The sequence below is a fragment of the Prunus avium genome, chromosome 1, assembly GCF_965620075.1.
Source record: "Prunus avium chromosome 1, drPruAviu1.hap1.1, whole genome shotgun sequence".
In the NCBI taxonomy this organism is placed as follows: domain Eukaryota; kingdom Viridiplantae; phylum Streptophyta; class Magnoliopsida; order Rosales; family Rosaceae; genus Prunus; species Prunus avium.
In genome coordinates this window covers 45,811,284-45,822,950 of record NC_142284.1, presented here as the reverse complement: position 1 = coordinate 45,822,950, position 11,667 = coordinate 45,811,284, and the positions used below count along the sequence as shown (strand labels likewise).

The 11,667-nt window shown below is 37.3% G+C and overlaps 2 protein-coding genes across 3 annotated transcripts; one reads left to right on the top strand and one right to left on the bottom strand.

Annotated features, from left to right (window-relative positions):
* The first annotated feature begins 941 nt into the window (after positions 1–941).
* Positions 942–4,332, top strand: GH9C1 (glycosyl hydrolase 9C1). Its single transcript, XM_021955659.2, has 9 exons — positions 942–1,357; positions 1,470–1,682; positions 1,899–2,099; positions 2,194–2,280; positions 2,401–2,689; positions 2,804–3,307; positions 3,449–3,499; positions 3,593–3,634; positions 3,748–4,332. Exons 1-9 carry the CDS (start codon positions 1,142–1,144, stop codon positions 4,035–4,037), a joined length of 1,893 nt encoding a protein of 630 aa, XP_021811351.1. The 5' UTR covers positions 942–1,141; the 3' UTR covers positions 4,038–4,332.
* Positions 4,333–4,591: 259 nt separating this feature from the next.
* On the bottom strand, positions 4,592–9,671 carry NUC-L1 (nucleolin like 1). Of its 2 annotated transcripts, XM_021955657.2 has the most exons (19): positions 9,495–9,671; positions 9,353–9,401; positions 8,979–9,157; positions 8,517–8,597; positions 8,298–8,429; positions 8,107–8,205; positions 7,736–7,852; positions 7,510–7,602; positions 7,169–7,300; positions 6,941–7,069; positions 6,755–6,847; positions 6,517–6,567; positions 6,344–6,429; positions 6,155–6,272; positions 5,978–6,066; positions 5,799–5,886; positions 5,615–5,706; positions 5,063–5,385; positions 4,592–4,831 (listed from the first exon to the last, which is right to left on the bottom strand). In XM_021955657.2, exons 1-19 carry the CDS (start codon positions 9,525–9,527, stop codon positions 4,803–4,805), a joined length of 2,013 nt encoding a protein of 670 aa, XP_021811349.2. In that variant the 5' UTR covers positions 9,528–9,671; the 3' UTR covers positions 4,592–4,802. The 2 variants fall into 2 exon arrangements, with proteins under 2 accessions (XP_021811349.2, XP_021811350.2); XM_021955658.2 differs by lacking the exon at positions 7,510–7,602.
* Positions 9,672–11,667: the final 1,996 nt, after the last annotated feature.

The window sequence follows — 11,667 nt, the reverse complement described above, 5'->3', positions numbered from 1 at the left end:
GCTTTCGAATTAATTATCCTAATATTAAGGAAGGCTTTGGTTTTTTTGTCGTTTTGGGCCTAGTGGCCCTCTCCTCTTTCTGCAGCCTTATTCCTTGTACGGCCGGGTCAACGATCGTATGAGTGAAGGCTTCTAACGACGAACGTGCGCATGTCGTATCGTGTGTGGTGCACGGTGCACCATAGTCGATTCTCATATGATAATAAATAATTCAAAATTCAAAGTTGGTTGGAAGACGAAATTATAATATCAATATGTTCACCAAAAAAAAGGATTGATTTTCAATACGTTAGATTATATAGTACATTCCATTAGATGAATTCCAAATTTTTAATAATTAAGAAGGAATATTGTTATTTGCTCTCTCTAGAATTGGATTTTTTCTAAAATTTTATGATCAAGTGTCAATATTTCCTAAGCATCCATTCTCAACATAACACAATAATTGGCTCGTCACTTATAGGGATGTGCTTCTCCATATAATTACTTTAAGTGATTTTGGAGAGTATAGGGGAGAAAACACATTTTGTCATACGGATAATAAACATGTTGAATTAGTACAGTTACATATAACAATTTTTTCTAATTAATTGGTGTTAAATTAATTAAACCTAAGCTTGTTGATGTAACTCCACTTTTCTACGACTTGCATCTTTAATCAGAAAATTGTGTGAGAATATTCGGTTGCTCGATTAACGAATTTATATATATATATATATATATATATATATATATATATATGTATATGTTTGTTTGAGTTTTGGACACACACAAATTCAATGGTTGATGAACGGTCGAGATGGACAGACAGACTTGACCTTTAGCACCACCACCAGTACCATATAGTTGAAGTTTCACAACAAACAAACATGCACAATTGAACGTGGGAAGCTCTACTTTAATGGCGTACTACCTGCAATGGATAAATTTCATATCATATAATATTATATTGTCAATCAATCACAACGTGAGGGCTACTTCTATCAAAATGATTGCAGAATTTTCAGACCCAATTTCTTATCTCCTTGATGATTTTCTATGTACTTTGTGCATCTATATATATATGCATGCATAGAGGACACTAGTAGCCAAGCTAACTAGACCTACCAAAAATATCTTGGACGTTCATATTCCTTAAGCCATGAGGAACTGCAAGCTTACACCGTGCGTCTTGGTAGCATTGCTACTAGTTGGAGTTCTTCACCTGGAAGCAGCCATGGCCACGGACTTCACCTATGGCGAGGCTCTTGACAAGAGCTTGATGTTTTTCGAGGCACAGAGGTCAGGGAAACTGCCCTCAGACCAGCGAGTCAAATGGCGCAGCGACTCGGGACTCACGGACGGCGTTGCTCAAGGGGTAATTATTAATTAGAATAGTTTACATGAAATTTTACATGTATATCTATGATCAGGCATCGATTACATGTACAAAATTATGATATAAATTGTGTGCATGCAATGCAATGCAGGTGAACTTGGTTGGAGGGTATTATGATGCAGGGGATCATGTGAAATTTGGACTGCCGATGGCATTTACAGTGACAATGCTTTCATGGGGAGCTATTGAGTTCAGGAAGGAAATCACAGATTTAGCCCAAATGGGTGAAACCTTATGGGCCATCCGATGGGGCACTGACTATTTCATGAAAGCACATCCACAACCTAATGTTCTCTGGGGACAGGTATGCATGTTTGGCTGGCTGCATATCACAGACTAGTTTCTGTTTGGTCACCTATTTCATGTATATGTATTTCTTCTGTTGAATTAATGAGAGCCTATAGCTGCCTGCTTTGGTATTGGTAGACCACCTAACTGTTTTAATTTGGCTAAACAGAAAATTAATCATATGGCGTTAATTAATTAATTGTAAACATATGATGATAATGATGATGATCAGGTAGGAGATGGGGATTCGGATCACTATTGCTGGGAGCGTCCAGAAGACATGACAACTCCAAGAACTGCGTACAAGATTGATGAAAATCATCCTGGTTCAGACCTTGCTGGAGAGACTGCAGCTGCCTTGGCATCAGCTGCCATAGCTTTCCAGCCTTACAACTCTTCCTACTCTGCTCTCCTCTTAGTTCATGCAAAACAGGTAATTAATCTCGTCATCTCAAAACAATATATATATCATGTTGGAGTTAATTTGCCTCCATGAATGATGTAAATTTCTTTGCAACGTATTTCAGCTCTTCACGTTTGCGGATAGATTCAGAGGTCTATATGATGAGTCCATTGGGTCTGCTAAGAACTTCTATACTTCATCAGGCTACTCGGTACGTGCATTAATTCTATGTATATATTTTCTTTTTCTTTTCCAATAGGTCAAGCAAGTCACAAGACAAACAGTTATATCTTTGTTTTTATTTTGTAATTAATGAATTAATTTGATACAGGATGAGCTACTATGGGCTGCTGCATGGCTTTACCAAGCAACGAACGAAGAGTACTACCTCAAGTATGTGGTGGACAACGCCGTGTATATGGGAGGAACTGGATGGGCTGTCAAAGAATTCTCTTGGGACAACAAGTATGCTGGTGTCCAAATCCTTCTCTCCAAGGTGTTGTTGGAGGGCAAAGGCGGTGCTTATACTTCCACCCTCAAGCAATATCAGGCCAAAGCAGATTACTTTGCCTGCGCTTGTCTCCAAAAAAATGAAGGCTACAATGTCCTCAAAACTCCCGGTTAGAACTTACAACAAAAAACCGTTATGTGCTTATTTATTCCTAATTCAAATATTAGAGAACTAAACTAACTACTCTTTGATTTGATACTTTCTTCTTGAACTGAAAAACCAGGGGGTCTTTTGTACGTGCGTGAATGGAACAACTTGCAGTATGTGACTTCTGCATCATTTCTTCTAGCTGTTTATTCTGAATATCTCTCTGCTGCAAATGCCAAGCTCACTTGCCCGGAAGGACAAATTCAACCTCAAGAGCTTCTGAATTTTGCAAAGTCACAGGCAGACTACATACTTGGTAAAAACCCCCAGTCAATGAGCTATATAGTTGGGTTTGGCTCGAAATATCCAGTTCATGTGCACCACAGAGGTGCTTCCATTCCTGCTGTGTCTGTCCTGCAGTCTCTGGTTGGATGTGTGCAAGGATTTGAGACATGGTATCATCGCCCCGAGGCGAATCCTAATGTCATCTATGGCGCCCTTGTGGGAGGTCCTGACCAGAATGACAACTTCTCCGACGACCGCTCCTCTTACGAAGAGACTGAGCCTACACTTTCTGGCTCTGGTCCCCTTATTGGCCTCTTCTCTAAGTTGCAGAGTTTAAATGGAATTAATGTTCCAGGTACCTACCATTTTCACCATCAATCATCAATGTCAAATTGACTAATGAACTAATCCTCCTGAGACATAATCCTCTATCTAATCTGAGGTTTAATTAGCATCACCTCTGATGTTGCCTAATTCTTGAGTTTTTATGTTACAGGTTATAACAGAGGATCACCAAACTCCCACAACCAAACCATACCAAGTCCAAGTGAGTCTTCAATATTGTTATGATTTTTAATCTTCACTTACCAGAAAGAAATGTAAAAGACTGTCTGCATTGCTCATACTTTCCACTTTACAGGTCCCAATCAAAATGAAAAACAAGTACCCAACAAAGTATCAGGTAAATTTGCTCAGTATTTTTTGCAGTATGATATGATATCATGCAAAGATGGTTGGTTGGTTGGTTTGGAAATGCTAATGAAGCAGATTATACGTTGACTTGGTTTTCTGCAGGCACCCCAATCAAATTCATTCACTCAATAAGCAACACATGGTCTATTGGAAAAATAACATATTATCGCCACAAGGTGATATTGAAGAACACATCGCAGAAACCAGTAACAGATGTTAAGCTGCTGATTGAAAACCTGCAAGGGCCTTTATGGGGTCTCTCTCCAACTCCAGAAAAAAACACCTATGAGCTTCTTCAATGGCAAAAGGTCTTGCAGCCTGCCTCAGAGTGCACTTTCGTTTACATCCAAGGTGGCCCTCAAGCAAAGATTTCCATCCTAAGCTATCATTGACCATCCAAAACAATATAAAAAGAGAGAAAAGAAACAGAGCCAACGTGAAGTCATGTTAGCAACTAGAGATATCATTGTGCAACTGTCTCGAGCAGACCTCTTCCTATTTCATTTCACCCCGTGGATGCAATGTAACACGTTTCTGAAGCATATCATAAAGAGTCCAGCACCGACTTTTTCATGGCCAGGCAGACACGCTTGTATCAAATTTTGATGCCAATAATTTGTAATGTATACTTCTCTTCGAAAAAGCCAGCATTGCTCAACAGCATGAAAATCAAAGACCATTTACCATTCGTCTTTCCTAACAATGCAGGCCTCAATTGCACATTGCACACCCTAACTCAACCTATTGTGCGTTCCTTGCATACAAATGTCAGAGAATGCAAACACTTTCTTTCTCCTCTCTCCATTCAAATATTAATGCATGTGCTATCTCTTCCCTCCAGATAGAGAGGTAAGTAATGGGGCAAATAAAAATAGAATCAGCTCTCCACAACCAGGTATATTGTGTTGTGAATGACAGGAAACATGCTACGTCTCAACACGATAGATTTGATTCTGAAAATGCACTTTATAAGTACAAAATACTATATTAATGCTCAAAATTAATTCATAACGTCAATTCCAGAAATTCCACTGATCACTCTCACATTATAGTTCATGTCGAAGTTCAACTCAAAACCAGACATGCCTTGCAAAATAAAATTAAAAATAATAATAAGAACGGCTAAACAAAAGCTCCAAATCTTTCTCTTGGCATAACTAATCCTCACTGAAGGTAGTCTTCTTCCCTGCACAAAAAGCAGAGCGATGAGAATCATCAGATAATGGAATTTATTAGAAGCTTAATTTAGAGTCACAACTGAAAGCCGATTAGGCGCCATCAAATCCAAGTCTATTATGAAACAGATTTTGCATCTTTAGGCGCCATCATATCGCATATCCAAATATATAAGCTACAGCTTAAGAAAAGTTCAGCATATCGGATGTAGAAAATGAAAAGAGGATAAAAAGCTTCGAACCTGTTCCAGGAGCAGCTAGATTTGGCTTGTTCGATCCTCCACGTCCTCCTCTACCACGTCCACCAGAAAAACCCCGGCCACCTCCACCTCCACGCCTACCACCAAAACGGCCACCACTGTCCCTACCACCAAAACGGCCACCACTGTCCCTACCACCAAAACGGCCACCACCACTCCTGCCACCACCACCTCTGCCACTACCACCAAAATCAGCTCGTGGTTTGGCCTCTTGTACTGTCAAGACGCTGTTTCCAAATTCAGATTGGTCAAGTTGCAGAGCTTTTTGGAAACTATCCCCTTCCTGGAACTCCAAGTAAGCCATCCTGCAATTTTATAAATATAATTCATCAGCCTCAGACACCTAGAGAAAGATCAGGTAGAGCAAAGAAAATAGTATAATGCTTTTGTTGGTAAAAATAGTATATAATGCCTTTGTTTAGATAGTGACCAACATTCCTAAAAAACACATGAAGTAACACAACCATAGAGGAAAATATTCAACATCAAATAAGTAACAAAGAGAAATGAACCAACAAAAGAAATAGTACAAACCCCTTGGGTGCTTGAGTCTCATAATCTTTTGGGATGGACAACCTTGTTATCTCTCCACAATCACCAAAAAATTCTTGCAGGGAGCTCCTGATCTGTAAAACTTAAACTAGTTACATTTGCACAAGAATATGGATATTATACCATTAAATAGACAACAAAGCTACAGATTCTTGTACAACATTACCTCATCCTCCCCTTGGGATGTATCAAAACCTCGAATAAATATTGTAGACTGGCCTTGTCCACCCTTCTGATATGAGTTCCCCTCATTGCTAAAATGACCAATGAAGAAACAGAAGAAACAAAATGAATGAGATCATCGAATCAGCACATTGCATGTAGCAATTAAGAGTTAAAAAGTACCCGCTATGTGGGGTATAAGCACCCCTTTCACGAGCAAGATCAAGTCTCACTCCACGGCCCAGCAGCTCCACACCATTTAATTCAAGAGCCTGCAACAACGATGATTGTTACATTAGTGACACAGAACCTAGAAAGCGCTAGAGCATTAGATTCCACAAATCAAGAAAAAGGTCCTACCTTCTGTGCTGCTTCTGATGTGGCAAATTCCACATGCCCGAAGCCCCTAAACACCCCTTCTTCATTAGTGGAGAAACGGACATCAACAACTTCACCAGCTTCCTTAAAGAAGCTTTCGCTGCACATAAAGTACAATTAGATGAAATCCACCTAAAAAGAAACACAAGCTTAAAATCACGCTGCACATACACATCAGCCCGCTCAACACTGAATGACAGGTTTCCAACAAACAAAGTCTTGGAAGTTGTTGCTTCAGGAGTAGCAGGGGTTTTGGGCTGCACAAATATTATTACAAATCAGAACACAACAAATATCTTGGGCACGCTGAAAATACAATCTACAAAGCAGAAAAGGTCAATTACAGCTTTCTTCTCGGACTTCAAATCAGCATCTACCATTTCAACATCAGTACCCTGTTCACACAAAATTTAGCATAACATGAGTTATATACATTGAGACCATATTTCCAATCTTAATTGTTCAGCAGTACGGTAAAACCTCTGTTTAACAGGAAATACATGAGCACGGAAACTCAGTGAACAAGGTGGATAGTAATAGGTAACAAGACAATAGCACAAGTACAAGCAACAGTAAAATTACCTTTTTCTTTGGAGTCTTTGCAGGTTCATCCTCCTCTTCTTCTGATGAAGACTCATCAGATTCGCTACTATCTTTCTTTGACACTTGGGAAGGCTGCAAGAATCCACAATTAGCATGACCATAAATTCCATGATCAATACTGTACAAATGGCAAATTCAAGACCCAGAAAAACCAAAATTTCAAACCTTCTTTACTTTCTCTGCCTTTGAGGGCTCCTCATCTGAACTATCATCGTCACTATCCTCATCTGAACTTTCAGAAGTGACGTCCTTCTGAGCAGCTTTTGCACTTGGTTTTGCAGCGTTTGAGGTAGCCTTGGGTTGAGAAACAATATATGCAACTTCTTAAAATTACATGAATCAAGGTAAACTGTGAAGAGAATCAAAAAAGATTTTATGAGAGAAGTCACATACCGACACCTTTGGCTTTTTATTTTGAGGCTCATCATCATCTTCTTCATCAGAATCACTTTCTTCTGAACTCTCATCAGTCTTTTTTGATGGTTGAGCCCTCTTAGCTGAGGGGGCAACACCTTTAGCGGTTACCTGCCACAAGAAAATTTTACTCACTGTCATGGGGCCTCTATGAAGGCTAAAAGAATATAAAACAGAACCAGTATTAGTCTCATCCTCTAAGAGGAGAAACCTTTTAATGGCTCTAATGTCGGAACTAAAAAACTACAAAATTAAACCACGCAGGTATAACTTGTTCACTAGCTCCAACACATTCCAAAAGGAAAGTGAAAAGAACAAACCTTCTCATCCTCTGAACTATCTTCAGAGGAGCTATCAGTAGAATCCTCCTTCCCTTTACGGGTTACAGCAGATACTTTATTCACAATTTCTTCCTAGACATGCTCAGAAAGATTAAAATTCAACCTAATTTCTGAAATGCATAAAGTATAACTTCACAACTTAAAATAATTAAACCTATATTTTAATTCCATTATGGAATTAAAATATTTAAGCATGGGCTCACACCTCATCGTCATCACTCTCCTCTTCAGAGCTGCTACTAGTGTCCTCCTTCTTAGCAGCCACTGCTGGACCTTTCTTCGTAGCAGCAGGCACTTGGGCAGTACCCTTTGCAGGGGTTTCCTAGAAACACAGGAACACACATTTGAGCATAGAAGCTTTTAATTTTATAAGAATTCCTTGAAGCGTTAATGCTCATGCACAACTTATAGGTACAATTCCAAATCTGACTAAGCTGACATAACCACCTAGAAAGATTATGGATCAAATAAAATACGCAAAATATTGTATCAAAATCATACTGACTACACTGACTCAGTTTATATAATTACAACTGCAGCATAATAATCAAGGGATTTGGCAAAGCGAAAACTCACATCATCATCACTTGACTCATCTGAGCTGTCGGTTGAGTCATCCTTCTTCTTTGGAGCGGCAGTCGGGCCATTCTTGGCAGTTACCTTGGTTTTAGGAACCTAAAATCAAACAGATATACACATTTAGAAAAGCCAAATGATTTCCCAACATTTATATAAATCAGTAGTCATATTTTGAAAACTTTACTCACTTCTTCCTCATCAGATTCATCAGATTCGTCTGAACTGCTGGATGGAGCAGCTTTCTTAACACTAGCTCCAGCTGTCCCATTTTTAGCAGGAACAGACTTTTTTGAAGGAGCAGAAGGCTTGGAAGTAGGTTTCTGGAGTCATATAACGCAAAATAAGTATCCAACAAATAAATTGGAGTCATCAGCCACGCTGTCATTAAAGTAAAAAACAATACTCACTTCATCAGAATCATCATCTGAAGAGTCAGAACTGCTGGATGGGTTGCCTTTACCATTTTTAGCAGCTTTGGGAGCGGGTTTCTGGGAAAGAATAAGGTGGTAAGTTATAAGGAAAATAAATCTACGTCAATTAGTTCAAAATTTTAATGTTGCAAGATCGTCATGAACCAAAATATAACTCTAACATTCAGGGAAAACTTTGAAAATCATTTTACAGCAATATATGATGAAATCCATTTACTCAATAAACAAAACGATGTCCATGCCGCAGAACCAAAATGATGAAATCCAGTTCCTCAAGAAAATATGATAACACTTTAAACAGATAATCTTAAAAACTTAAACTTTATTAAGACATTTAAGTTCATATGTGAAGAAGTAATCAAACAGCCAACAATACATTAGCCAACATAAAAGAATGCAAAAAAAATACGAAAATAAACAATAAATTGTGTAATATACCTTTACATCAGAGTCTGATGAAGACAAATCAGACTCCTCAGAACTACTAGTTTCTTCCTTCTTCTTTTGTGTCTTTGCTTCAACTTTCTTCTTCTGAATAGCCTGCTGTACACCCTCATCCCTCTTCTGCTTCTTTACATTCACCGCCTTCTCTATCACATTCTCGGCTTCTCTCTTACCTTCTCAACATAACCACAACCAAAAGAGCTTTATAAGCCAATAGCCGAAAAGAATATCAAAATAAACGAACCATGTAAAAAAAACTAAACTTCAAATTATACCAGCAACCCATAGACATATCATCCTCACACAGTATAGTGAGTAAACCCAGTTAAATTATAAGAAAATATTCCAAAACGTCAAAGAATTAATACCTTTCTTGACAGCCTTAGAAGGTGGGACTACAGCAGGAGCTGCATCGACCTGTACAAAGACATAAAAATCTAGTTAGAAAAACGAAACCATTGAAGCAAAAGCAAAGACATCACGAGCCAAAACAGCTGGAAAGAACCATACTTTGGAGGCTGACTTCTTGCTTGATTTGCCCATTTGAGAGGGTAATCTAGGGTTTAGATATGAAGAGCGAAAAGAATATAGAAAAAGAGGGGCGGAGGCTATGCTCTGAAAAACCCTAAGGTTTAGGGTGTAGGGTTTTTGTGAGAGCGGTGGAAAAGAATGATAGAGTACTCATCGATGCTCTCTATTTATATAATTTCGAATCGGTGAGGGGGTTAGGGTTTTTGACAGGTAAGCGTGTGCTTTTTTTTTTGTCAAGGCTTGTAAGCGTGCGTTTTGAGTCCTTTGAATCTGCACCGTTTTTTTTTTTTTTTTTTTTTTGACGAAATTGAATCTGCACCGTTTATTCGTGAGATTATAGAATCAGTAACATTGATAATTTAAGTCATAATTTCGTACTCTGTAAAAAATTTAACTTCATCTAAAGGTCAAATATTTTTTATTTTATTTTATAAATAAATGGGGCCAATGAGATCTAGTCCAATAGAAAAAGGATATTGACTTGCATATCAGAGGTCTCAAGTTCTAACCCCCCATGACATCATAATTGTGTGTGTGAGAGAGAAATCTTTTCTCCATGTAGTTTAGACTATCGTTTGTACTAAAAAAATAAAAATAAAAAACCCCATAATGAAAAAAAATTTGGAAAGGAATAATAATAGGAGAATAATGGTAAAAAATATATTATAATAATATTTAACATCAAACTCTATTGTAACATTGTTTTCAATTAATCTACTTTTTGATTATATATGTGTCACTAAAGGTATTAAAAATTGAAATAATTCCAAATGTATGAGAAGTCATAAATATAAATAATTATAATACACATCCTAGTCCATTACTTATAAGTAAAAAGTGACCGCAATCTAAAAAGGGCATTAAGTTGTCATGTTCTTAGTTTTTTGGTTCGTAAGTCATTTTCTTAGTTATTAATTGGTAAAGTAGGTTTTCATTTGAGTGACTATTAGCCGCAATGTTCCAATACCACAACCCAACTGTAACCATCCGTTTGGATGAGGGAAGATAACCCAAAATTTAGCTAAAAGTCGGAAATTTATGATGAGAAATTGACAATTTTTTTGTTTGGCAACTTAAACGCGGAATTTATTAAATGACGCGCGTAAGAAATCGTGGAAATTGAGGCATCAAATTCCCAAGTTTAATTTCCACCAAAACAGGCGTCATTTCACAATTTTCATACTGCCATTTACAAAATTCAACATACATAATTCCAAACACTGAAATCTTCAATTGCCATAAATTAAATTATGGAAATCTAAATTCCATCATTTTTAGAATTCTATGTAATTTTCAATTCTTTCATCCAAATGAAGGGTAATTGCTTTTAAAATATAATTTGTGGGTCCTGTCCTGCAGGTTTAGTGGTGGTGGTGAGCTCTCATTTTGTTTGGCTTCATTTGTCACAAGCACTCTTTATCAAATACCATATTATACTTGTAGGCCTCATTCGTCTTAACATGGATTATACTTAGGGACTCTCTTGATTTGGCTTGGCTTGGCTTGGTCTAGGTTGAATAACACTTATCCTGCATTTGGTGGTGTATGCTTGGACTATAACTAGATTTTTTTTTTCTAAGTATGTATATATATATATGTTATTATTATTACAATATAATATATGCATCTTATACATTAGTGAGCATGAGACGAGGTAATCATCCATTCCATATATATAATACATATATATGTTATTATTATTACAATATAATATATACATCTTATATATTAGTGGGCATGAGACGAGGTAATCATCCATTCCATATGGGTTTATTAGTATCCTCATAAAGAGGTGTTTTTGGTGGGCCTAGTAGCAATCCCATTTAATACTAGGATTAGATGAAACAAACATGGGACTAAATTTAGTCCAAGCTAGTATGAGCCAACCCTGTGTAACAAATAGCCCCGTATAGGTTTAGCTTTTATTAAGTCCAGAAAAAAAAAAGTTTTTATTAACGTGAGTATTTCTTTACTACAAATTATGATTACTAAACTTATAAACATTTGAAAATGATTATGATCTCATTTAAAGACTGATTCAAGTTGCTTAGTTTATTTTTAAGTGAAAAAATAAAAGAAATATTTTATAAATGTCACTTGAGCACACCAATTTCAATTTGTCACCTCAAAGAAAATTTTAAGAGAAACGTCA

Coding starts and splice junctions, on each gene's coding strand:
- GH9C1 (XM_021955659.2), top strand. CDS start 1,142: ATGAGGAACTGCAAGCTTACACCGTGCGTCTTGGTAGCATTGCTACTA. Junction 2,281..2,400: donor ATACTTCATCAGGCTACTCG/GTACGTGCATTA, acceptor AATTTGATACAG/GATGAGCTACTATGGGCTGC. Junction 3,635..3,747: donor AGTACCCAACAAAGTATCAG/GTAAATTTGCTC, acceptor GGTTTTCTGCAG/GCACCCCAATCAAATTCATT.
- NUC-L1 (XM_021955657.2), bottom strand. CDS start 9,527: ATGGGCAAATCAAGCAAGAAGTCAGCCTCCAAA. Junction 9,158..9,352: donor TTCTAAGGCTGTCAAGAAAG/GTATTAATTCTT, acceptor TATGTTGAGAAG/GTAAGAGAGAAGCCGAGAAT. Junction 4,832..5,062: donor TCTAGCTGCTCCTGGAACAG/GTTCGAAGCTTT, acceptor CTTTTTGTGCAG/GGAAGAAGACTACCTTCAGT.